Source organism: Pseudochaenichthys georgianus, chromosome 22 (genome assembly GCF_902827115.2).
Source record: "Pseudochaenichthys georgianus chromosome 22, fPseGeo1.2, whole genome shotgun sequence".
In the NCBI taxonomy this organism is placed as follows: domain Eukaryota; kingdom Metazoa; phylum Chordata; class Actinopteri; order Perciformes; family Channichthyidae; genus Pseudochaenichthys; species Pseudochaenichthys georgianus.
In genome coordinates, this window is record NC_047524.1 from 6,348,648 (window position 1) to 6,372,046 (window position 23,399).

The 23,399-nt window shown below is 40.7% G+C and overlaps 1 protein-coding gene across 1 annotated transcript; it reads right to left on the minus strand.

Annotated features, from left to right (window-relative positions):
- Positions 1–3,819: 3,819 nt before the first annotated feature.
- dnaaf9 (dynein axonemal assembly factor 9) lies at positions 3,820–22,296 on the minus strand. Its single transcript, XM_034110887.1, has 37 exons — positions 22,126–22,296; positions 21,149–21,225; positions 20,856–20,981; positions 20,647–20,771; positions 20,138–20,234; positions 19,600–19,706; positions 19,384–19,461; positions 19,028–19,129; positions 18,789–18,844; positions 18,554–18,689; positions 18,181–18,262; positions 17,895–17,931; positions 17,720–17,804; positions 17,552–17,628; positions 17,419–17,463; positions 17,211–17,256; positions 17,017–17,128; positions 16,699–16,769; positions 16,375–16,422; positions 16,193–16,283; positions 15,834–15,937; positions 15,474–15,617; positions 15,070–15,155; positions 14,603–14,704; positions 14,097–14,214; positions 13,889–13,977; positions 13,077–13,211; positions 12,480–12,605; positions 9,881–9,918; positions 9,062–9,197; positions 8,429–8,515; positions 7,624–7,730; positions 6,655–6,729; positions 5,720–5,889; positions 4,971–5,036; positions 4,467–4,560; positions 3,820–3,945 (listed from the first exon to the last, which is right to left on the minus strand). The coding sequence occupies exons 1-37, from the start codon at positions 22,179–22,181 to the stop codon at positions 3,839–3,841; spliced, it is 3,438 nt and encodes a 1,145-aa protein (XP_033966778.1). The 5' UTR covers positions 22,182–22,296; the 3' UTR covers positions 3,820–3,838.
- Positions 22,297–23,399: the final 1,103 nt, after the last annotated feature.

The following is a 23,399-nucleotide window of genomic DNA, read 5'->3' on the forward strand; positions in this document are numbered from 1 at the left end:
AATTAGTATCAACAGTCCCCGTGGCCTGAGAAATATGAAATGTTAAAAATCCATTTTCAAGCCAATTGTCCATCAAGAACAAAGATACCTAATATCATCCTGAAGTGCATAAATTCCACAATCCTTTTGAACACTGGAGCCAATCTTCAAAAGTAAAAAAGAACAAAGAACTCAGTGCAAGAAAAATACATTTCCCCTCCTTTATATAAAATCAATTAACACCAAACTTTGTTTTTGTCCCATAACTTCAGCTACAAAATGGCTAGCCTCCAGGATGAAGACACCGGGGTGCTCAGTCTGCCAGAGAGTCAGTCACACCGAGGGGCTTGTGGAGGGCTCTTTGGGCCCCCATTGTGCAATAAGTAGGGGTCACCCAACAATCTCAATCCTCGTTTTGTTTATCCACTGTGAGCGTCAATACCTCTTTAGTATATAACTGTACGCAGCCCATATTTCAACATCTTTTGTCAGTTTGCGAGAACACCTGAATCTCCCGAGCCCTCCGGCGGCCCCCCCCTCTGTGACCTCGCCGACTTTACCCTCTGACTTAGGAAAACACATTGCTTTTAAAGAACGACTCTATGGATTCCTTTCACCAATACTGTTGAAGGACGGATCCTTGCCTGACAACACCCCCCCCCCCCCTCCCCCCCGTGACAGGGAGGGGGGGGGGGGCTCTGAACGCAGCTTTAATATCTGCTTTTCTTAGCCGGAGCCAAGGCACTGCTGGATCAGAGAAACCTGACATCCATCAGATTCTCTTTTTTTACTACAAAATAATTGCGTCTGCTTTTTTGTAACAAGACCTTTTTCTTGCATCTAGAATGTTCAATTCACAGTCTTACAAAAATACTATTTGTCGATTCGAGGTAATTCAATTTCTCAGCAGATACGTAAAATAAATGTGATTCTTTTCTCTTTGTTGTACCAGTTTGGTGAAAGGCAATTGTTTTTTTAAGAATACATGTGGTATTATATTCACACGACATCTCAACACATGCAAAAAAGTGTAAAAGTACTTGCAGCAGTACTTGTGTATACGTGTTAGTGGTAATTTGATTTCAATATCACAAACATCTTACATAACCCTCAACTCTTTAAGGACTTTTTGATCTCTTAGCCAATTATATTTGTCGTTTCTCTTCTCTTTGCCATGTGTGGCAGGTTTCTAAATTTTGTGAAGCCTTCAGTCTCCCAAACATCAGCCTCAAAACTATTTCACTGTCAATCAAGTGAACTCTCTGCAGTATTACATAACGGCAGAGCGACAGCAACTGTTGTTCAAAACAAACTGCTCTGAGAGTGCATCCCTGAAATGCTAAAATGATCCAGCTTAAACAAACTGTCAAAGGATTTATGGTACATCATTTCATGTCCACTTTGAAAAAAGGCATTGTAATCCGCTGGCATTACGTTCCATCTATCATTTGTGAGCAGATGTAAAGCTTTTTTTTTTTTTTTCATTTTGCAAAAACCTTTCAAATGTTGTCAATAACTTTAATAGAGCTACAAGCACTCAAAGGCAGCATCCAGCAGACCTCATAACACAAGCTGTAAGAGACGGAGAATTTAGCAGCCCATTTGTCCTTAAAGAGCTATTTGAGGGTACAGTGAGTACAATGCATACAAACAAAGGGAGGGTACAATTGCACTTATTTCATAGAGTGAAAGAGTGTAAGAGGGGAGCTAATGGAATGAGTAACTTGGGGTGAACTCCTCTTTAGCTGGCTGGAAGGGTTACATTGCTGTTATTTGCTATTCTATGCACTGTAATATTGTTATAGACGGTGGCACTTGGAGCACAGGATGGCATGGCTTCAGATCAAAGTGGATCTGCTGGGGGGACGGATGGGGCCAGCAGTGTCAGGTTGGGTTCGGAAATGTTTGAATTTACGCAGATCCCTTCGGGTCAAAATAACTTGCTAACAATGTTATCACTCTTTGTATGTCTGCCAGCCGTAAACAAATGATCGATTAATTTTACTGGCTGCTGACAGCACTGACACACAGACATGTAAAACATGACATCGCCAGCATCGTGAATGACAACCCAAAATAAACTAAGGTCACCACAGATCTAAAAATATCTCAGATAAGAGGCTAACGGCGTGGAATAAGTGTTCAACTCACCAGCAAGCACCCCCCCCCCCTCTGCTAAGGAATAAATATGCTCTTAGAAAAACACCCTTCCTCTCTTATCTCAAGAGTACGCATTAGTAATCACAGGCACAGCGTACAAAGGCCTATGCAATATAGTATGTGCACATTTCTAAGCGCACTTAAATGTTCCTTTGTCAGTATTATTTCACTCCATGTAGCGCCACTTGAACCACAGATTGTTAATTAGTCTCCATGTAACACTGCTGACCCCATAATGAATGAAAGCCATCACATCTCCACAGATTAGAGCAGGGTTCCTACACACTCTCAACTCAGACCAATTTATCTTGCTTTTACTTTGAAATGCTGGTTCAATATAAATGGGTCTTATGCGACCACAATATGCAGCTGCACCAAGTACGACGACACGGGTTCTCCACAAAATGACTGACAGCTTACCGAACACATTTCAAACCCTGTGTAGGAACCCTGGAGAAGACATGCATCGAACATCAGTGTGACACACGAACAAACGGTAGCAGAACTACTCATTAACATGAAGCGTAATTCTCTTCGACATCACGCCCCAGATACGAAGCCTTACTCATGTGTACCCAGACCCAACCAACCCAATCTAGGTTTACCCAGATATATTTTATTTCCCCCTGGTCCAACCCATAAGTAGTGACCCGAAATATTAAAACAAAACAAAGGAATGGTCACACTTAAAAGAAACGCAACAATAAATAAACGTTTGATGGGAATGATGAACCGAGTGATCCACGCCTGGCTTGGCTGAACGTTCTGCGTCGACCTGGTTTCTCACGGTGAAGTAGCAGCATTATAGATACTGAATGCAGTGCTTAAAGAGAACGTGTGTGTGACCATGTGACCTCAAAGTGTTTCTTGACAGCCTCAGCTGTTTTATATCCACAACACTTTGGACTGCATTTGGTTTTATTGCACTTTCATCAGATTCACTTTCGAAGTCTTAAAATAAAGCACTGGGATGGTGCTTAGCTATGTGATTAATGGCATCATTCATCAGTTGTGTGCAGCCAACAGGCTGTTCAATGTTTACAGCTCTACGGCCAAGCGCTCCCTCTGCTGCAGTGTGGCACGCAGACAAGATAACAGGTGGGCCGTGGATTGGGTGACAACAGAGGAGGAGCGATTCTTGAGAAACCCCACCAGAATCACACGGCTCTCCATGCCTGTCCAGAAATAGAGGCATTATTTTGCCAACTGTGATAAACAGAAACGCGCGAGCTGTACGAGGGTGTTCTCGGAAAATCCCTTCAATTGTGAAAGTCTCATAGCCTTGGCTAGCGACGTAATCACATCGGTTTAAAGATGGAGTCTTGTGTTGCGTAATGTTTCACATTTGTCGTGAGCAACTCCCATCTCGTCTTAATTTTATTTGCCGCAAGTGACCCATATCATTTAGTCCCTTTAATATGAAAGCTATAATGCATAACTCGCCAAAGTGCTAACTGGGCAGCAGGAAGTACGGCAAACTGCTTCTGATTGGTCATGTAATTGTTTAAAAGCTAAACCCTTTGATGACACCACATTAGGAAACAAAGTGACATAGATAATAGATGGACTTCTGTGTGACCACACATTGAGCGTTCAGTACATAAACCCGGTGCCCTCCCTGCCCCCCCCCCCCACCCACAGTGTTTCCCTCAGAGTTAAATGACACAGATGGAGGCAATGGACATACAGACAGATTCAATCAGGGATCAAACAGGTCGGGCTGACCCTGCAGCTCCAGCTGACGGTTGAATTGCTCCACCTCTTTGTTGGCCTCGGTGATGTACTCCTGGATAAACGCTTCCATGTCTGCGGTCAAAGCAATGTAAGGAAAACAGCAGAACATCTCCAAAGCGGGCTGCGAAATAAAAGAAATAATCGAGTTCTACCAACCACTCAATTACATGCACAGTTTTTCATGATCACGTGCTTCTCAGGGTCAAAATGTAAGTAATGCACAACAGGCAGGTTTCTCTCCTTTTAAATCAGAAACATCATCAATATGTCAAGTAAGGCTGCCACAATATCAGACTTTTGCTGCACTGTTATCACGGCTAGAACCATCCAGGTCATGATATGACTGCGATATGTGTAGAAATTGAAAAATAAAAATAATTTTTTTTATTAGATTTAAAACAATATTTATAATGCTGTCAGTAACATTTTAATTCAACCTGTTTCTTGTGCATTCCACCCTGACACCATCATTGTTATTTTTTTAGACATCATGTTTATCGTCAAAAACGCAACACCCTGATCTCCAAGCTTGAGAGACAAACGAGATGTAGTCAAGGTTCTACAATACACCGTGGCGATTAGAAAAAGGATACAGGGATGGAAGTTCATTTTTTCTCCAAAGATGTCGACATATTGATAACCGTTGTAGAAGAAGCCTGGTGGCAGGGGGTCCAGGTGCCTGGTCATCTGAAACACATAATATCAAGCCATTTCCTGAAACAGCCCACATTTCAACAAACTCCAAGAAAAGTGATCTAATAAATATCTCAAAACAGTTCAAATCAAACCACAACTGATAAATGTCAATTGAGGAGTTCTCGTAAACAAACAGTTGTATTTACATGTATTGCCAGTCAAAGACCATATGCATGTATTGCTGGGGTCTATCCCATGTGTTGGAGCTCCTGTCGCCCCCCCACCTGCCACATTTCTAACAGCCATCAAGCCTTAACCGGCAGCTGGAGAGTGCAATGAGTGCACGAGAGTTATTTCATATTGGTGCGAGCTCATAAAAACACGAGTAGCGTTATTGCTGTACCACCACACCATTGGTAAATATCAAATGATATCATAATGATAAGTATAAACACACTCACATGTATGCTCTTGATTTCTTGTGGTGAGAGAGTACTTTTTGTCTTCTTAGGTTTATTTGTCTGCCTCTGAAAACAACAAACAGAAAAAACAACCACATGAAGACAACAATGTATTTTCTTATACAGTACTTTACTGATGGCACCCATTATAGAATATATATACATGAGTCTTAGCCCTGTGTGCTGCCATCAAAAACAGAAAGGTTATTTAATATCGGCTTTGAGTAAAATGCTTGTGTTTGCGCAAACGAGAGAGGAATAGCACACCAGTGTGTTTTGGTGAGATTATGACCATCCTGGCGCAAATTACAAGGGGGTGGCAGGTCCCGCAGCCATTGATTAAAGCATTGCAATATTTATATAATTGCAGTAATAAGAAGTCTTTAGTGACAATATCATTATTTAACATTTTATTAAAAACTAGGCACAGGAAATGCAAAGCGTTTGTCAGTGAATTTGATACACGTCGCATATGCATATCAAAAACAAGACAATGGGCCTTTGGAGCATTCTTACAGCATCTGTTTGATATCTTGCCAGGAGTCATTGAGCAGGAGCAGCCACAGTGAGAACTTTCACTGTTCACTAACTCATGCAATGTAAATGATGGACAAAAAGCCAATTATTGCCTAATATATATTAATACGAAACCTACAGTATTAAACCCACTTCCTGTTACCACCAGTAGATATGGTGTTGTCAAATTAAGCGGGACTTCATTCTTAATGCGTGGCACTTTAAAAGTGTACCTGTTTGGCACACAGTCTGAGCCAGTCCTTCAGTCCATCCGCAGTGAGGCCCACACCATCAGAGACCAGGAAGCAGGGGGTGTCGGTGTCTTTGGGGCCCGGGGTCAGAGGGACAATGCTCAGGCTCCCGCTCACCGTGTTGTAGCTCACCTCCATCAGCTGCTCTGAGTCTGGAGGTTCCAGAGATGAAGGAGCTCACATCAAGTAGCACATGCATTCACACCTTGTGGAACACCTTCCACAGCAGCGACATATGGAAACAGCATGCCGTCGGTGGGGTGTTAATGTTTCAACATCTACACAACCTCTCTGTTCCAAAAAGGACTCGCAGAACTCACGTGTGGTAAGAATTATAAAATTAAAACATGTGCTTATTCAACTTGAAATATGTATTACAGTAACAGATAAAAATAACTACTATATGAAGTAAAACTAAATATAAAGTGATGTAAATCATACGGTACCCTTAAGACATTGACTGACACTAAGGGGATGTGAGTATTAGGATAAGGATGGTACAGTACAGTCTCCACATTCGCTCCATACTGCTGTATCCTCTCGCCGCTCTACAAACATCTGCACATCTCCTCACAGACACCTGCACTCTCTCCTCATGCAACAACGCTACACAGGTCGGCAAAAGAAAAAAGAGTGAGAAAACTATGAGGAGGAAACTAAACCGGTGGACTATGAGCTGAATTCTAAGCACCAGACACCAGAGCAACAAGCGAGCAGGTTTCCTACCGTCAGGAGCGTCTTGCCCGCCTTGAGGGCAACCTTTTCTCTAATAATTCCCAAAACTGGGAAATGCAAATGCAGGTCAAACAAGTCACATTTCAACACATCTGATTTTACATTTTTCAAAAATTATCAAAATAAGACAATATTTTACAATAATTTACAGACAACATTTTTTTAAATGTGTTCCTTCCTACCAGAAAATCGGACTTTCCCCCAAACATTGTACACATTTCCTCGGAAGGGGGTCAGCCTCAGTGATGACTTGAGTCCTACAGAAGAATGAAAAGCAGTTAGAACTGTAAAACTAACTGTTGAATTAAACCATTTATTTTAAAAGGTCCCATGTCATGCTTTTCCGGTTATCACCCGTCCCCTTGTGTGTTATGAAGCTTTTTCTGCATGTAAACGGTCTGCAGAGTCACAAACCCTCAAAGTACACCCTGTAGCGAGTACAACTCTAACACAGAAAACACCCGTCTGTGCTGCCCCAAAACGTCTCGTTGGAGATTTCGTTACGTCCGCGGAGCCGTTACTTCCTCACACACACACACACACACACACACTCAATCTTTTCTCAGCTGCAGCTCCGTCGATTCAGCCTCCCTGAGACGGCGGGATGCGGCGAGGCTGTGAGTCGGTGTGTGAGCACACACACAAACTCCCAGCCAGGCTGCGGGTGTGTGTGTTCGGGCTGGTTTCGGGCTGGGTTTCGCTGTGTCTCGCAGACGGCCACTGGGCTCACAGGGAGGGGGGGGGGGGGCAGGAGCTCCAACAAGCCGTTTAGGACAGAGAGTGAATACACATACTACTGTATACAGAGATGCTGTATGAGAAACCAATGTGAGTTTGGAACATTGCACGATGTAAATCTATTTCAGTAGACCTCAACAATGGAATTATGATCAGTAGAAATGGCCATGACATGGGACCTTTAACTGATTAATTCCTGAGGGGGGAAACTGGCAGCAGGTTGTCATAAATGCATCCTATGGGAGGACAGATTGTTTCACAGCAACAGCAGACAATTACTTTGGGACCCCAGTTGTCTCCATATTTGGAGGGAAAGGCGGCTTATGTAATCCTCATCAAACACTGCCAGCTCGTATCTGGAACTTGTCACGTGTAACGGTCAAAAAAGGGGGGAGAATTACTTTCCGTCTCACCTTTACAGCGGGTGACAAATAGAGGCCTCTCGAGGGGCCTCTTGAAAGCCACGCGCTGCTGGGTGAGAACCAGAGAACCAGACCCGGAGAAGAAGCGCCCTTTGCACCTGAAACACAGAACACATGCACATTACACACATGGTGAGAAAGTGAAGTTGAGAGCAAGCCAAATGTGTGTGCTACATTTTAGCTTTGGCTGGAAAGTTGTTTACTCGTTCAGCTCCCCACAGGAAACGGGACACTGTTGGTAAATGTGCTGCTAACACTGTAAAACTGTGGAAATGGTAAATCTGCACTTGTGTCTCATCAACAGGTGTACAATATTATGTTCTTGGTTAAAGGGTAAGGAGGTGTAAGAAGCAACTCAAAACACACATTTGAACATGAGTTTATAAAAAGGTCCAAACACTATCCAGTGGATGATATGAGAGGGGGGGCTTAGCAGAGGTTCATATTAGGCTGCCCACCGGGGCATGATGTCTAAATGGACCCGGTCCAAAGGGAAGGAGACCCCTCTGTGTACATGGCAACTGCATGGCCAACAGCCTGTTACTGTGCTGCCAGGAGGCAGCTGGTGATAGAACACAAGATGCCCTGAGGGGCTTTACAGCAATCAGCAGCCCAACAGCAATTAAACTGCAGGGAGGGAGACGAGGCCGGGGAGGGAGACGAGGCCGGGGAGGGAGACGAGGCCGGGGAGGGAGACGAGGCCGGGGAGGGAACGGCGGCCAAAAGGTTGAGTGTGGACACAAGAGGACACCTGGGGGGCTCAACTAGGAGAGGGACCATAGGGAGAGGGTCTCACCATCCAGGGTAGAGGACGTAACGGGCCCTTAGCATCTGAGGCTCATTGAAGCTGCTCTCAGAAAGTATCAGATGCACATCTTCATTCCTAAGTGATACAACAAAAAAAGCACAATGAATACGTAGCACGTACATAAACATTAAAAAAAACGATTACTATATAGCAGTTGTGAGAAAATAGAGAGAAACATATGTTATCTTTGACTCAACACTGTGGGTGTCATTTATTAATACAGCTAACAAATTCAAAGGAAAACCATTGACAAATATTACTCTTAACACTGTTTCCATGGTAACACAATGACACTGTCCAACTGTTACTGTTTTAGTGTGAAGGTACATCATCACAGAAAAGGAACATACGTTAATGGTGGTGTTTACACACAGACAACGGTTAATAAGATCCTTGGAGTTCGTAATAACCAAATTAAACTTAAATGAATATTGACATTTTGTTTTAGGTACAGAATGCAGTATATGTTGACACGTTGTTTTCAGTGGTCTGATCCAACAGATTCAGACAAAGACTCAACAAGTAGATAATAATACAGCCTGGAGTGATTCCTTTCTAGTCGAAGATAAAAGAAGTGAAATGGCTGTTTGCGGCATTGATCATGATTCTGTGGGCTCCTACCGGGTGACAGCTCCTCTCTCTGCCAGTATGAAGGCAGCGGTGGGGTTGGCAGAGCGTACCAGCTGCTGAACATGCTTCATGAGAGGGTGCTTCTGCTCTGCTGTCAGCCCGGTGAACACCACTGTACTCGCAATACCTGACATACAACCAGGCACAAGAAGAGAATATGAATTCCAGGAGAAACTGGAATACTTTACTGATAATACACAATTACGTCTTTGTATCCACCGCAGGGAATGAATGCCACAGTGAAATACGTTAAGAGTGATTTATTGGCATTGCTGCTGCTGTGTTGTACAAACAAGCAGAACTTGACATTGGTTATACTTCAAAAACGATTATTAAGATACAGAAAGTAAAGATAAATAATTATTTGACCGTCAGATTTCCTCCCTGCGGCCATAGGAGGAAGCGGTTGGTGCAATGGGCAATTTGACCTTCGTTTGCCATTTAAGTCGGGTCAAGTCATTTTCATTTTATTTTATATAAGTGCTAACAAATACCAGTCTTTTTTTGTATTCTTCCAATCTTTTTCTTATATTTTTTAATGCTAAATGGACCACATAGAAGAACATAGACCTTTTAATGTTATTTGTTGACATTAAGTTACAATTATGCTTTCAACTTGACTTAGTTACCAACAATCATTACTTTCTTGACCTTCAATGGTTTTATATGTGGCAACATGGCATATGTTTGGAATGGCTATGTTGAACTGGTTCAATAAGAGCTTTTCACTTCTGAAAACAAATCAATAACAATGAATATCAATCTGGTGTTTCCACAGTATCATGTGAAAGCAGTTTTGACAGGACTTACCTTGGCTGCACTGCTCCAACAGCTTAGGGAATGTAAATCTGCAGTAACAGACAAGGGACAGAATACAAATAATATAAATATACAGTACATTGTCAAATGCACATTTAGTGACCTAAGATTGTCAGTTCTGCATTCAGGATAGATTATGTTGAAACTAAGTTTTTTTCTTTACATGTAAGTGATGTGTTTTTATGTATTTATTTAAATAACAGGCCTCTTTATTTAAACCCATGCCAATCACTCTACAGTATGTACCCCCTAATGGGTGGTTGCTAAAGTAGGGCAGCAATAAATGTCTAATTCCATGTTATGGCCCTTGGCTAGCAGTCGGGTTATCAATCGAGAGGCATTTTTCACAGGATGACATCATGACAATGTCTGGCAACTGGCCAATGTGAAAGCTTTCTGTAATCTCATTTGATCTAAACATAATTTATCCTGAGTTTTCAAATCGATCAGTGTTATACACCACTTTCTGAATAGCTCTCCTGAGCCAAGTCCGCCTCCAGCCCACACGGACCCTCCCCTGCAGCTCTTAGAGCCTGCAGGCAGAGAGGGGGGGGGGGGGGGGTCAGCAATTTGAAAGGTATTCATCTTCCCTGTCCTGATGTAATGAACTGTCTACATTCATCATGTAGACAGTTCAAAGAATGCATCACGACTGACTGATGAGCTTCAGTGAGGAGGGTGAGTTGGTCGCACACGTGGACCTGGGGGGATTAAAAGGCTCTTCTGGAGGGGTTGACGGGTGGGTCAGGTCTAAGCTGGGCTAACCACACCCAATTAGCACCACAGTGGGGGCCCGCAGGTCTCCACTCAATCTATGGCAACATACAGTGATGGGGGGGCTTGTTGAAGATGCCTCGCATGTATCGGTCAGTGCTAACCACATTACCAACTAAACCTCTTATTACACATTTTCCACTGCGCAGCCAAGTGGGGCTTTCAGAGTTAAACTATAGGGTTAACACGACTTGTTATAGCAAAGGATGCTAAACATGTTTGAGATTTGTTATTAAAGCTTTGCTCGCTAGAAAATCCAGTTCGATTTTTATCATGCGTATATTCTATTGGATTTATCATTGTTGTTATATATATACAGTATATAAGGGCCACTTACGTGCATGTTTATATTTGAGAAAAGATGTTTATATTGGCATGACAGATTGCATTTGCTTTGAATACTATTTAAATTAATACCACTGTGTCTTTGTAGTTTTGTTTATATTGATATTATTGGGCTATGCTAAATGTATGTTTTTATTTCTGTTATTATTACGACACGTGATAGTGACATAACGCAGCCTTTAGTGTGTTATGCCCATAAGAGTGTATCTGTGTTATACCAGTAAGATGATGGGAGTCTGCAAGCTTGGATTGAAACAAGTTTTGTACCGTATTAGCTTGTAGTGAAGTTTTGTATTTACTTATTGCAGTGTTATAGTATGAATTTATCAAGTCTGTATTTGAGCGCTAAAGATGCAATTTGGATTGTAATACCCTGTTATGATATCCTTGCAGAATAAGTGGCCAAGGAATTTGGAACATTGGATCAACAGCACTATCTTTTGTATTAAATTGCTAATGAATCGAGATAACAGCAGTAGTTTTCCAAGCATGTTGGAAAAAGTAGACCCTCTGACTTCATCTGTATGCAAGTTTCAGCGGGCAGCGCAGCTTGGCTGTGCAGTGGAAAACAGCCTATTACCCGGAGTGGTATGTCATATTGTGCGGAGCAGCTCAGTCAATCTTCCACAGTGAGAAGCTCTGTAAGCTACATCTAAAGCCTGTAACAAAAGGAGAGTGAGATTAAATGTAGGACTGATCCTCTCCGTAAAAAGGGACCCAGCCTTGAGTTTTAATAGCTAAAAGTGTCATGTAACCTCGTCGTGAAAACCAGCAGCGCTTACACAATTTACCAACATCCGGCCCTGTCTGTCATCATCTGGTCCGTCCATATGTCCCAGAAAAACAAAGTAAACCATCCACTTGAACTCAGGTTCTGTTGTTGCTGTGTTTTTTTGGCCATTTAACTTTGCAGTATAGGACAAGACAGGATAACATAACATTAGCTGAAAACAGGGGTCACAAGAACCCTTCTAGTCATGGGCAAACTGTTAAAAATGTTGTCATAAAACAGGAAGCATAAAGCGTATAGTGTGCTTCTTGCAGAATGTTATCATTATCCTGTGCTGAATTTCAAAATATGCAAGTTGAAAGTCATTTGATTTTTACTTACACAGCAAACAAAACAATTTCAGAAGCTTTACTTCTGCATGAATGATGAGATGCACCTTAAATTGTACACTGACGTCTTTTCGTCATCCATCACACTTCACTTAGTTTTATAGTTTATGAAAAGGCAATTTTCCAGTCCGTTTGGCAATCTAGTCAGATAGGAATATTATCTACTTCAGTTAGACATTGAAGTTTGCTCACTCTGGGTAAATGGTAACTCAGAAACAAAACAGTAGCTAGAAGTCAGTGGACAAGAAATGATCTCATACAATTATTTGTGGCAGTCAAAGCCCTTTTGTTTCCTTCTTTCTTTTAAAAAACATAGATGAGACAATAATGAACTGGAGGAAGAAATGTTCACCTATGCTCCACACAGGAGGCGAGGGGGTCCACACAAGCAGTGACAGCACCGATGGTGAAACACGCCTGCACCACAGGGTCAGGATGGAAGAGAACAGCCTGGACCACATCCAGAACGTCTGTGTATCTGCACAAGTAGAACATATTGACAAATTACCATGAACAGAAATGAATTCAAGGTCAAAAAGAATGGACTGAATTGTGTGCCATCTCAAGATCCAGTTACCAGAAAATATTACACTTATGATTACAGCACAAACTTGGCCAGTGGTGTGTGTGTGTGTGTGTGTGTGTGTGTGTGTGTGTGTGTGTGACATCCCTTCAAAATGGCTAACAGCATGTCTCTAAAGATGCGTATCATTTCACTGTAACGGCATGTGGCTGTTTGCACTAATCATTGTGAATTAGACTGTTATGAGGCTCATTTGCATGGAATGGGCTTAATGTTGTGCCAATGTCAGCATATTACCCAGTTCAAATACCCTAACCATTTGTGTATCCTTACAATGCAATGCAATAGGCTTTTGGTGTTATGGACTGGGATGAAATTGTTGGTATTCAAGACATGGGATGATGAACGTGAGATAAGATATCTTACCCAGGTGAGAGCACCAGCAGACGGGGTTTGCCTCCCGGGCCTCTCTGGCTCTCCAGGAAGCCGGACAGATACTGCTGCAGGTGAGAGGCTGAGAAGCTGTCAAAGCTGTCAGGGTCAGGCTTGTACACCACCCACCTACAGACGAAAGAGAAATATAATATTTACCGTTTAGTGGTTGTCTCAATATTCTCATATCCTGTAGGGCTGTCCCGAATACCATTTTTCGGGCTCCGGATATTCGGTAGTAATCAGCAGCGAATATTCGGCGCGCACTTCAACACGTGTATTTCGGTTTATTCAAGGCATTCATTTTGTTATTCTACAGTATTGTTGTTTTATAGTTATTTGTTAATGTAAATAACCCAATTTGTGTTCTTTGAAATTGCAGTTGTGTATATGTCTGAAGTGTAATTTGGCTTGGCTTCCTATTTTGTATGGACATGCTTTTATTTTGAAGGAGAGTTAGCGCTGTTGACAGGAAGTTGTTGTTACTATGGAAACAACGTGACAGACAAAAGGAGCGGAGATTAATGGAGAAAAGTAATATCTACATATAAAGACGGAGAAAGTCAACGATAAAGTTTATGGTTAAGCGTTAGCACCCCCCGAAGAGGCACAAGCTCTTACGTTGATATTGGAGATGTCAATAAATTCAATTTGGAAGCCGCAGCGCGAAAAACGAAATTGAAAACCGAATAGTGGGCCAACAACCGGATATTGGGGTACAGCCCTAATATCCTGAAATAGCTACAACATAATGTAAGATAAGACACACAAACAAAATGTAAAATGCTGGATGAATTGTCTCTCACCTTCCACGCTCCTTGTTCAACTGGACCAAGTAGTTGCAGAGCCTCTCCTTATGGCTTCCTGGTAATCCAGTGATGATGGTAACCACAACCTTTTTACACATGAAAATAAACACATTAGATTTGAATCAATTAAATTGGAGTATGAAGAATCCTTTTAAGCAACCAGAAATGTTTTTTTATTCCACTTCGCCTTAATCAGTATGCTTACCTTGTCTCCCAGACTGCTGACTGGGTTCCTCAGCTCTGCAGAGGGGAACAGCACCCCCAGGTGGTCGTACAGAATGGGCTCCTGACCGATGCTACTCAAGGCGAAGTGTTGTAAAAACCTGACATAGACAAGAAAACAACATCAGTAAGCAGAAATCAGGTCACAACTGAATGGCAAGACTAGATCATTGTTTTTGTAATAAACATTTATATAAAAAGCACAAAATCAGTTCTGTACAGTATGTTTATTTGGGACAGTTGGATGTCTCATTAAACCAGAAGACAGATCTGTGAATACCAAGAAGCTGAGTTAACCTCGCATGTGGTCTTCTTTGTTTCAGCTTTAATGGTATGAAAGACAATGTGGGTGCCAGATAATGAAGCTTCATTGACTTGCATACTTTCGAAATGCTATTTTGGGAAGGCGTTATTAAGGATACCCAGCATCAGGTTTTATATTTTTTTGGTCCAACTGTGAAGCTGTGTGACTTGTGAGTGTGTACTGACATGTCCTGCTCTGGCAGCTGGGAGTAGGAAGTCTTCAGGCTGCCTCTGCGTTTGGCCACAGGAGGCTCCTGACTGTCGTGCAGCTTCTGCAGTCTGCTGTGCCTGAGAGGGAAAAGTATTACAACATTACTATATTGTGATTTTCATGCAGATAGTTAACCTTAAATACCTACTTTATAGCGCATCTCAAAGACTGATTTAATATTTGAATTTATCTACAAAATATGTAATAAAAAATGGATAATGATGTGTATCGCAAAGCATATAGGATATTAAAATATTGAAGCTTGATTAAACATAAAACACCAATGGTATCGGAAATCCATTAAAAAAGTCTGTATAGCGCATCAATGTTTTCTGAAAGTGTGATATTTCAAGGCAAGAAACACTTTCTGTTCTCAAAGGAATGTGCAATCTAGCATAGAAACAACTTATCTTAAAATGTAAAGGGGATCAAGTCATCTTACATATTTTTCTGGTTCCAGGTCAGCTGCTTTTGGTCCACCATTTGCAGAGGGAGTTCAGATTTAGAGTTTTGCCACACCGACAGAACCTGAAACGGAGAGAGATAAGGTTCATACAACTGGAGCTCTGTAATGAGCTTATATTAAAGAAGTAGATATTAATGGATCATCCATAAATCAACACAAAACCACAACATCCACAGCTCACAATCCTTTACAGAAAAGTCCTAACAATAGGTAATGCTTGCTAATCAATAGTGTTTTAAAAAGGATACTGCTCTATTAACTGTTTTTACCAGTGGTGTGCTTAGAATACTAATAGACAGACATGGTGAGAGACTGAATCTGATGACCCAGGGCTATATCCTATCTCCTACCTTGTCAGAGGTCACTGGTTAAAGTCTCACCTTGGAATAGAAGGCCCTGTGGCTCTTAGACCTGGGCTGAAGAGCAAACACCAGACAACGGTCAGCGCTGTGCAGGGGGAAGGGGAGGTGGGGGAGCAGGCTGCTCTTATACTCCACCAGGAGAGACGCCACAGCACTGGAGTCCTGGGAATAAAAACACACAGAAATCATTCACAAGTTGGAACCAGAAATTCGACCGCTTATGGATTCATAGTATATTTGTATCCTTGTTTTGAAGGGCAGCATGTCAATATCTGTGCATTTCTTTAACATTATTATACTACAGTATGTAGCAACAAAATAGATCTTGAGTAGGAAAATGATATGTGATCATGTGTGAGACATGACTGTAAATATTACCGGATCATAGAACTTGATGGTGCTGATGTGATCCTTGGACAGGGTAATGCTTCCATATTGAGAATGGACGAACAAGAGTCCCTCAGAGAAGAAAATGATTTTTCCTAAGATACACATTTTAAGAAATGTTCAGCATCATGCAGAATCATAACTATTTGTCAGAAAAGGTATGCCATTACCACAATACTTGAAAGTCAAAGAACATCTTGTACATTTACTGTCACATTTAAACACAATTAATCCATGAAATAGTCTTATTCACAGGGCAGCGTAACAACTTAACTTTAGCAATTGATGTCAGGCTAAGTGAAACAATCTAAGACTGTAAGATGTCTATGAATATAAAAGGGGAGGGTCACCTTCTTCAGGTGAGGAGAGCAGGCTGCTGGAGAACACGTAGGCAGCGTCTGCTACAGTCAGAGCCGTTCCCAAACAAGTGGCTTGCTCCTTCTGTTAAAGACACGTATTGGAAGTGATGAGGTCACATGCTCATACATAACTAAACATGTATTCATACTAAACATGGAGCTTCTGAACTGACCTTAGCAAGACGTTGGGCTTCCTCCGATTGCTTGACGTCAGATTCCATCTAAGAACAACAAGAAACAAACAGTGTTGGAAAGAATGTTTTCCTAAAACTAAGGATAAAACATTGTGTTTTTTGGATAGAAGACAACGAAACATTTGTGTTTTTGCAAAATGACAGTTCAGTTTATATCACGCATGTTTATCACATTAAAAAGGACATTAAAGAACTAACTGTTAACATGTATACCCAAACTATGTTTGCTTTTATGTTGACACTAAAAAAGGTTAACATTCTGCATAGGGACCATGTGGAGTAATGGTTCAGACCCACACATACCAGCCAGCAGGCATAGCGGGGCACGGTGGTCGTCAGGACGGTGTAGCAGCTGTCCGAGGACACAGTGCCATCTGCAGGAGAGCAAACAAACTTGTAACATAATTGAAAACAAACAACAAAGCCAAAGAAGGAAAAACAAGGAGGAAGAATTTTGAATTGGAACCTCTGAGCAGCTGGTTTTTAAAAATGACTTTTGCATTTTTCTGTTAACAGCAGCCTGTGGGTTTGTCCTGCTTATTTTATAAATCAATTTGACATTGTGGAATCAAATCAGCGATTCCTTCCTTCCAAACACACTGAATCTGATCAATGCCGTACCTTTCTGCTGAATGTTGATACTGGACTCCAAGAAGGATTCAGAGAAAACCACCGAGCCCAGGTCCCCCCCGCCCCACTGCAGGTCAGCGATGTCCTGGACAGTCATGGACGCCTTAGAACAACAGTAGATTATTTAGATACATTATATACACAATCATTTTCTCGACAATATCTTTTACTTCTATATAACTTACTGTTTTTACTAAATAACGGCTTTTTTCATCTGTCAGAGGAACAATCCTGAAAAAAGAAAACGGGCTGTTAAGAAATGAAATCATTCACTGTGTTAACAAAAAGGGTTTTTAGAAAAAGCATTCTTCTGATACTATATGAAACGTTCTAGGAGATGCATCAACAAATACAAATGCTTGCAAAAACCGACAAGGACTAGTGAACACTCACCTTCCTTGGTTATTTACTGCTTGAATGCTGAATTCACATTTAGATCTAATAAAAGAAAACAGAATGATATACAGATTCAAACAATACGTCACTTTTCATCATGGCTCAGGCTCACCCTGAATGTATTATGTACCTGAGATAACTGCGGTACTGATTTAAATTCATGGTGTCCAAAGTCAAAAGAAAAGTGTTCTCTGCAACATCCTTAGCCTGCAACGATAATAAAAGCGTAACAAAAAACTTCACAGTTACAGTATATGCTGAAAGATTAATGTTATAATAGGTGTTCTTTTTATCTCACCTTGCTAGTGCTGGAGGTACAGGAGAAGCATTTGATGCCTGACAGGACTGCTTGAACAGCAGCTGAATACACCTGTGACAAAAGTCTGTAAACATACATTATTAAAATGATTAACAATGGCCAACCGATAGCTTACAGGATAAACTAATTGCAAGATCCAAAGTGAATAACTTACAAGACTTCTGTTTTCTTTTGCTTTGTGTTTTGATTTCCTGAGGATGATATACAAGCAAGGGGACAACATGATATACAAATAATACAAATAAGGGCTTCTCAAATTACATTTAAGTCCAAGCCCTCACTCCAAACATGTATCTTAACGCATAGTAACATTCCCCACTAACTACACCTAGACAGAAGTTCTACGACTTGGGCTAACAAACCTGCTTTCAAATGTGATGCAATGGACAATAATGTTATAAAAAACATAGTTATTTCACAAATGTGCAGTAAAGCCTCACCAAGGTATGGAGTGTGGGTGGTCCCAAAGAAATAGGTCCGGGAGCAGGCTAGAGGCCCTTTGGGAGCCACACACTGCAGAACCTAATGGAGAAAAAACGTGTTTATTTCAAAAACATATAGTGATGGCAAGAGAGGATTTGTAAACACTGCTCGTAAACACCACCGATTGTACCAAACGTCTTCACCAGGTGGAGCTGCAGGCTAATTTCTATTTTTCGTTAAGAGCTTTTGCGATATATAAAATATGTTTCAATTTGAAATGCTGGACAGTTTTCACAGGGCAGGTCTTATACTCTACTTAGCTCTTTGCAGTTGCCTGGCCATTAGCAGGGATAAGCTACATCACACTGTTTTCCACTTCAGGCTGCTCACCATGTGTCTGGCTGTAGAACCCGGCGGTCCTGTGTTGCGGACTTGATGACTCTCTGAGGGAAAGTTAAATGAATAACTCTCCAAATCCTCTAAAGACGAGTGCTTCCCAAACAACACGAAGGGCTGCTGACTTTTACTGAAATATAGAAACATTTGATTAGGCAATGGAGTTTTTCCACAAACTACAGATGAGTAAAATTACAATATTTAGATATTGTTGAGTAGGAAACAAAACCTTTTATCTGTGATGTTGCTTGAGATCAGTCCATGAGAGTAATAAGTACGGAATGACTGGGGATCAAGACAAAAAACGTTATGCAGACATGTACAAAAAGCTGACTGCCAAGACATTGAACGATGCCATTTAAAAGTATACAGCTAATGAATGAGAAGTAGTTTAAGCGGAGATGTAATGGATCTATTTCCTTTGCTGGGTCCAGCTGTTTTTCTGTAGGAAAATGACAACAAACATACCTCTCCTGCCTGCGCTTCCGAAAGCTCCAAGATAGACAGGTGGCTCTCCAGGTCCATGCTGGAGAAAAAGCCACTCCACTGCTTCTCAAAGTTAACCAGGTCCTAAAATACAACAACCAACACCAAGGTTAGAGCGCATATTGAACTGATGGTCATGTTCAAACCTTTACATTCAAAACATAACATAAAATATTGGTGTGCCTTTAAAACTAACTGAAGAGTTCATTCAATGCATCATTCATCAACTGACTGACAAACAAAACCATGTTCACTTTAAACAACATTATTAAAGAACTTCTGGACAAGAAAACGTTTTCAAAATTCAACCGGCAGAAGAAAAAGTAGCTCAAAATGACCTCTATGAGGAGATGATCAATGGACACTGGGTCGAGTCGGTTGTAAACCTGCCACAGCTTCTCACTCATGTCCATTATCTGCAAAAGCAAGAATATACCAAACAAGCTGTAACAAGTATAATGTAGTGCAACAAATACTTTCTGTATGAAATGCATTTTCCTTTGCAACACTTTAGAGCTGACAATACATTTATGTTTTAGCTTGTTTGAAGATACCTTGTATTTCATGGTAAAGAAGCTTCCTCCACCAATGCCTTCCAGGGCAAATGCTTGAATCAGCGGCCACTTCTCCAACATGAACATATCAAAATTCTGGATGTGTCCTAAAAATAAAATAAGAGCAAATATAATTACATTACATTACATTATGTTCATTTCATTTAAAAAAAATAAGAAAACGCTGTCAAGTAGGACCAATCACATTTCAGCTTAGTGAGATGTCATGGAGTTGGTGTGGGAAGTGACATTAATGCACATCATGCATCATAAAACACTGAGAACCTGGCACATTGTCTGTATATTTAGGACATGTCTGCTCAATGCTACCTCTGTTAAAAATGCACAGCTCTTTCAGTTTAAGTCATGTTATACTGTATACATTTTTTTTTGTATTCCCTCCTTAATTCTTCTACAGTGTTTATGTATGCGTGCGTCATTGTACACCAAAGCAAATGTCCGACATGGGTAAAACTATGCGGAAATAAACATGTTTCTGCTTCTGATCAATGTGGAGTTTAAAACAGATGATATTTACCCTGGGAGCTGAAAGGTACACCGATACGATAGCAGTCCTGCACCATTGTGACAAAACTGGAGATTTTGAATTCCTCTGCTGCTTCCTCATCTTCATACTGTGTGGAGGTCGCAAAGTACAGAGGTAGACAAATTAAAAAAGCATCTCAGGAATACCAGTCACAAACACTGCTACAAGGAGTCATAAATACAATTCAACAAAGGCAGTCATTATCTGAAGAAGCTAGCCACCTGTGCACAAATTGCGTGTATATTGGAATAAACTACAACAGTTTTGTTAAAGAAAGTCAATCTGCTCCTTTCACTGTGCAGTCCCTGTTGACAAAGTGTAATATTCAAAAGGACTTTTCTAATGGACATGCGCACAAAGTGACCCAAACGGGATCAAATAAAGCCAGATGGATACATTAACATGCCTAATTACTCTTGATGAATGTAATACTCTCAACCAAACAGGAACTATAATTATCAGAAAATATAGGCCTGTAGGGTATGAACATGGCTTTTTACCTCCGCCTTTGTCATGCAGTAGAGCTGCAGGTTCCTCCAGTGGGACACGTAGGGCAACAGGTAACTGTAGTTCATTGGGTTGCAGTACAGATGAACACAATCTGCCTTTATTAGCAAGATAACATCTGGAAGCAGACAAGTAATGTGTCAGAGTGGATTACAAAAATTAAAGCTGCCTCAAAACTGTGAAAAATCACTTGAAAACTCACCATCTAGCATTTCTTCAGGAAAATCCTCAAGAGCATTTTCCAGATTCAAATGATTTCTTCCATATAGTCCATAGAACAGGAACTTAGCCAGCTCAGTGCACCCCTCATTATATCTGCTGTCTATTCCTAAAATACACAAGAATGTACACATATATGTTGTTTATTTTAAATCAACCATGCAAATTGTTTTATTCAACACATGTTCACATTACACATGATATCCTCTAGCCTGAACAGTTGGTAGTGCCATTAACCAGATAAAGACATAAAGGTAACAAATAAACTTCACATACCAAGAGAGCACAGGATGCCATCAGGAACAGTGCCAGCCTCGCAGAGCAGAGACTGGACCTGACTCAGGCGACTGCAACTGGGAAATGTCACAATAAAAAAAAGGTACACAGTCATTTATAAAAGGTATTTACTTTAAATTCAGGGGAACATTGAGCTAAAATGTTCACTCCAAAAAGAGCAGTTTACTAAAAGTCAAGGTTAAGAAAGGAGTTCGGCCACATAACAGAGTTTGATATCAATGATCCTAAAAAAAATGTTGGACTTTGTTTGAAGTTTAATAAAAAATAGAAAATTAAAGAAATACAATATATTGCATTCATAAGACAGTATGAAAGCTAAGGTCACTTTTCCTAAGATTTTACACAATTTTTTCGACACCACAACATTAAACATGTTTCGATCACCGCATATTTCGACAACAGTTTCTTATTGAAAACACACAAGATTTCAACATGTTGACATTGTTTCAGCACACTAAAAACAATATTAAGTTATGACATGAGCCTTAACGTTAAGTTAACAATGAATTGAGTAAACGTTGACGGACACATGTAACATTAAGATGTTTTGTTGGTTTGTTTTGCGGGTTGCTAACGCTGATTACCACAGATCCCAAAATAAAGCGTTACAAATCAACGTTAGCTTGACGTTTTGGCAATAAAAAGACAACTGACATATGTGCAGGGAATACCTAGGAATGGGTGTCATGGCTCCACTACTGTAGCTAGCTAACGTTGAATTATTCATACGAAGCATAGCTTAACCAGCAATGATGATATAATGAAGTATCAGTGTGATAGACACTTTTCTAACGTTAGGTCCTTTACGTTTCTGTAAACAGTGCCCTTAACGACAACTAACAATGCTGTTTTCGTATTACATCTATGCAAACAACGGATAATGCTAACGTTAGCCATGTTAGCTCAACGGCTTCACTGAGGCGTTTTCTGCCCTCGCAATTCGATATTAACATTACCTGACAGTCGGGTTAATTCCCGAGATTTTCCCGTTCACTCGCCTTAAACTGGCCATGGTTATTGCTGCCACAGTTCACACAATTAACGTTTTCAACCGAACAACGTTATTTATTTCTCAGGACGAATAACTAGGCTACATATTTTTCATCACCCTGGAGAATGTCTACAAAGGATAGCATAGCAACGGTTCAGACCATGTAATGCGTAGGGGCTTTCAGAATATATTTTAAATCTTTGGGGGTAATAGTTAGAATATGTAACCCTTATTGTTATTATTTAACAAATGTCTCTTTAATAAAGCACCTTATTTAGGTTTTGGCCCAATAAAGCAGTTAACAAAAATAAATGTTACGAATTTGACAAACATATCCCCCCCGTTTTACACTGTAGTACTGCCTTGTTCGGGCCGTTTCGTTTTGACAGCTGGAGGGAGCAGTGCACAGCAGCACAGGGAGATGGTGCAATCCCTCAGTAATCCCAGCTGTTGAGTATGTAGGGGGAACTCCTTCATATAATAACTACAGCTTTGTCTCTGCGAATATTAATATATACATGCATGTGCAATCAATGATCATTTCATATTTGTTTCTTGTTTATTATTGTTTTACACACTGTCATTTTGTGACTTTATCTTCAGTAAAACTAATCATTGCACGTTTTAACAGATTTTCCTTTGTGTGTCTTGTATGTTAAACAGCATGTTCACAGGGAGGTTGTCTCACATTTGACCTGCATGTCTTGGTTCTAATGACTTTAGTTTACATATCTACAGCAAGGCTGATTCAGCACTAATAAAGACAATAGACAATCACAGGATGCCTGCTTTTTGTGCCCAGAGCAGCAAACCAATGGAGTCAGGTGGGTTAAGGAAACCGAACCAGGCCAAATGATTAGGAGTTTTACTGAACCCCATAATGGTTCAGTTCATAATGTTCACTTTAAATAGGCCATTAACTTTGGAAATGCTGTTGTAATGTACTACATTTTGGGAAGATACATCTCTACAATATTATAGGGACTCACATACTGCATTTTTAGATTCAAGGTAAATTATTCCTGTAGTGGTTATGGTTTGTGTTCATCTCCAGGACATGATCAAGTAAAGGTCTAAATATAAATATAAGCGTCTGTTGGTTTTTTGGTGCATGACAAAGAGATTTGTGCTTGTAGAGAGTAATGGTTTTTGAGTGAAGAAATGCTTGTGAGGGAGGTAACTGAGTTTATCATCAAATGTACAAATTCAGGAATGTATCATGTGCTATCTTATTGAGTA

Bases quoted from the DNA above. Each gene is read 5' to 3' on its own strand.
- dnaaf9 (XM_034110887.1), bottom strand. From the start codon at position 22,181: ATGGCCAGTTTAAGGCGAGTGAACGGGAAAATCTCGGGAATTAACCCG. The intron at 18,845-19,027 runs GTATGTTTGTTG...CTTGATCCCCAG, and splicing joins CGGAAGCGCAGGCAGGAGAG to TCATTCCGTACTTATTACTC. The intron at 6,730-7,623 runs GTGAGACGGAAA...ATTCTTCTGTAG, and splicing joins ATTTGTCACCCGCTGTAAAG to GACTCAAGTCATCACTGAGG.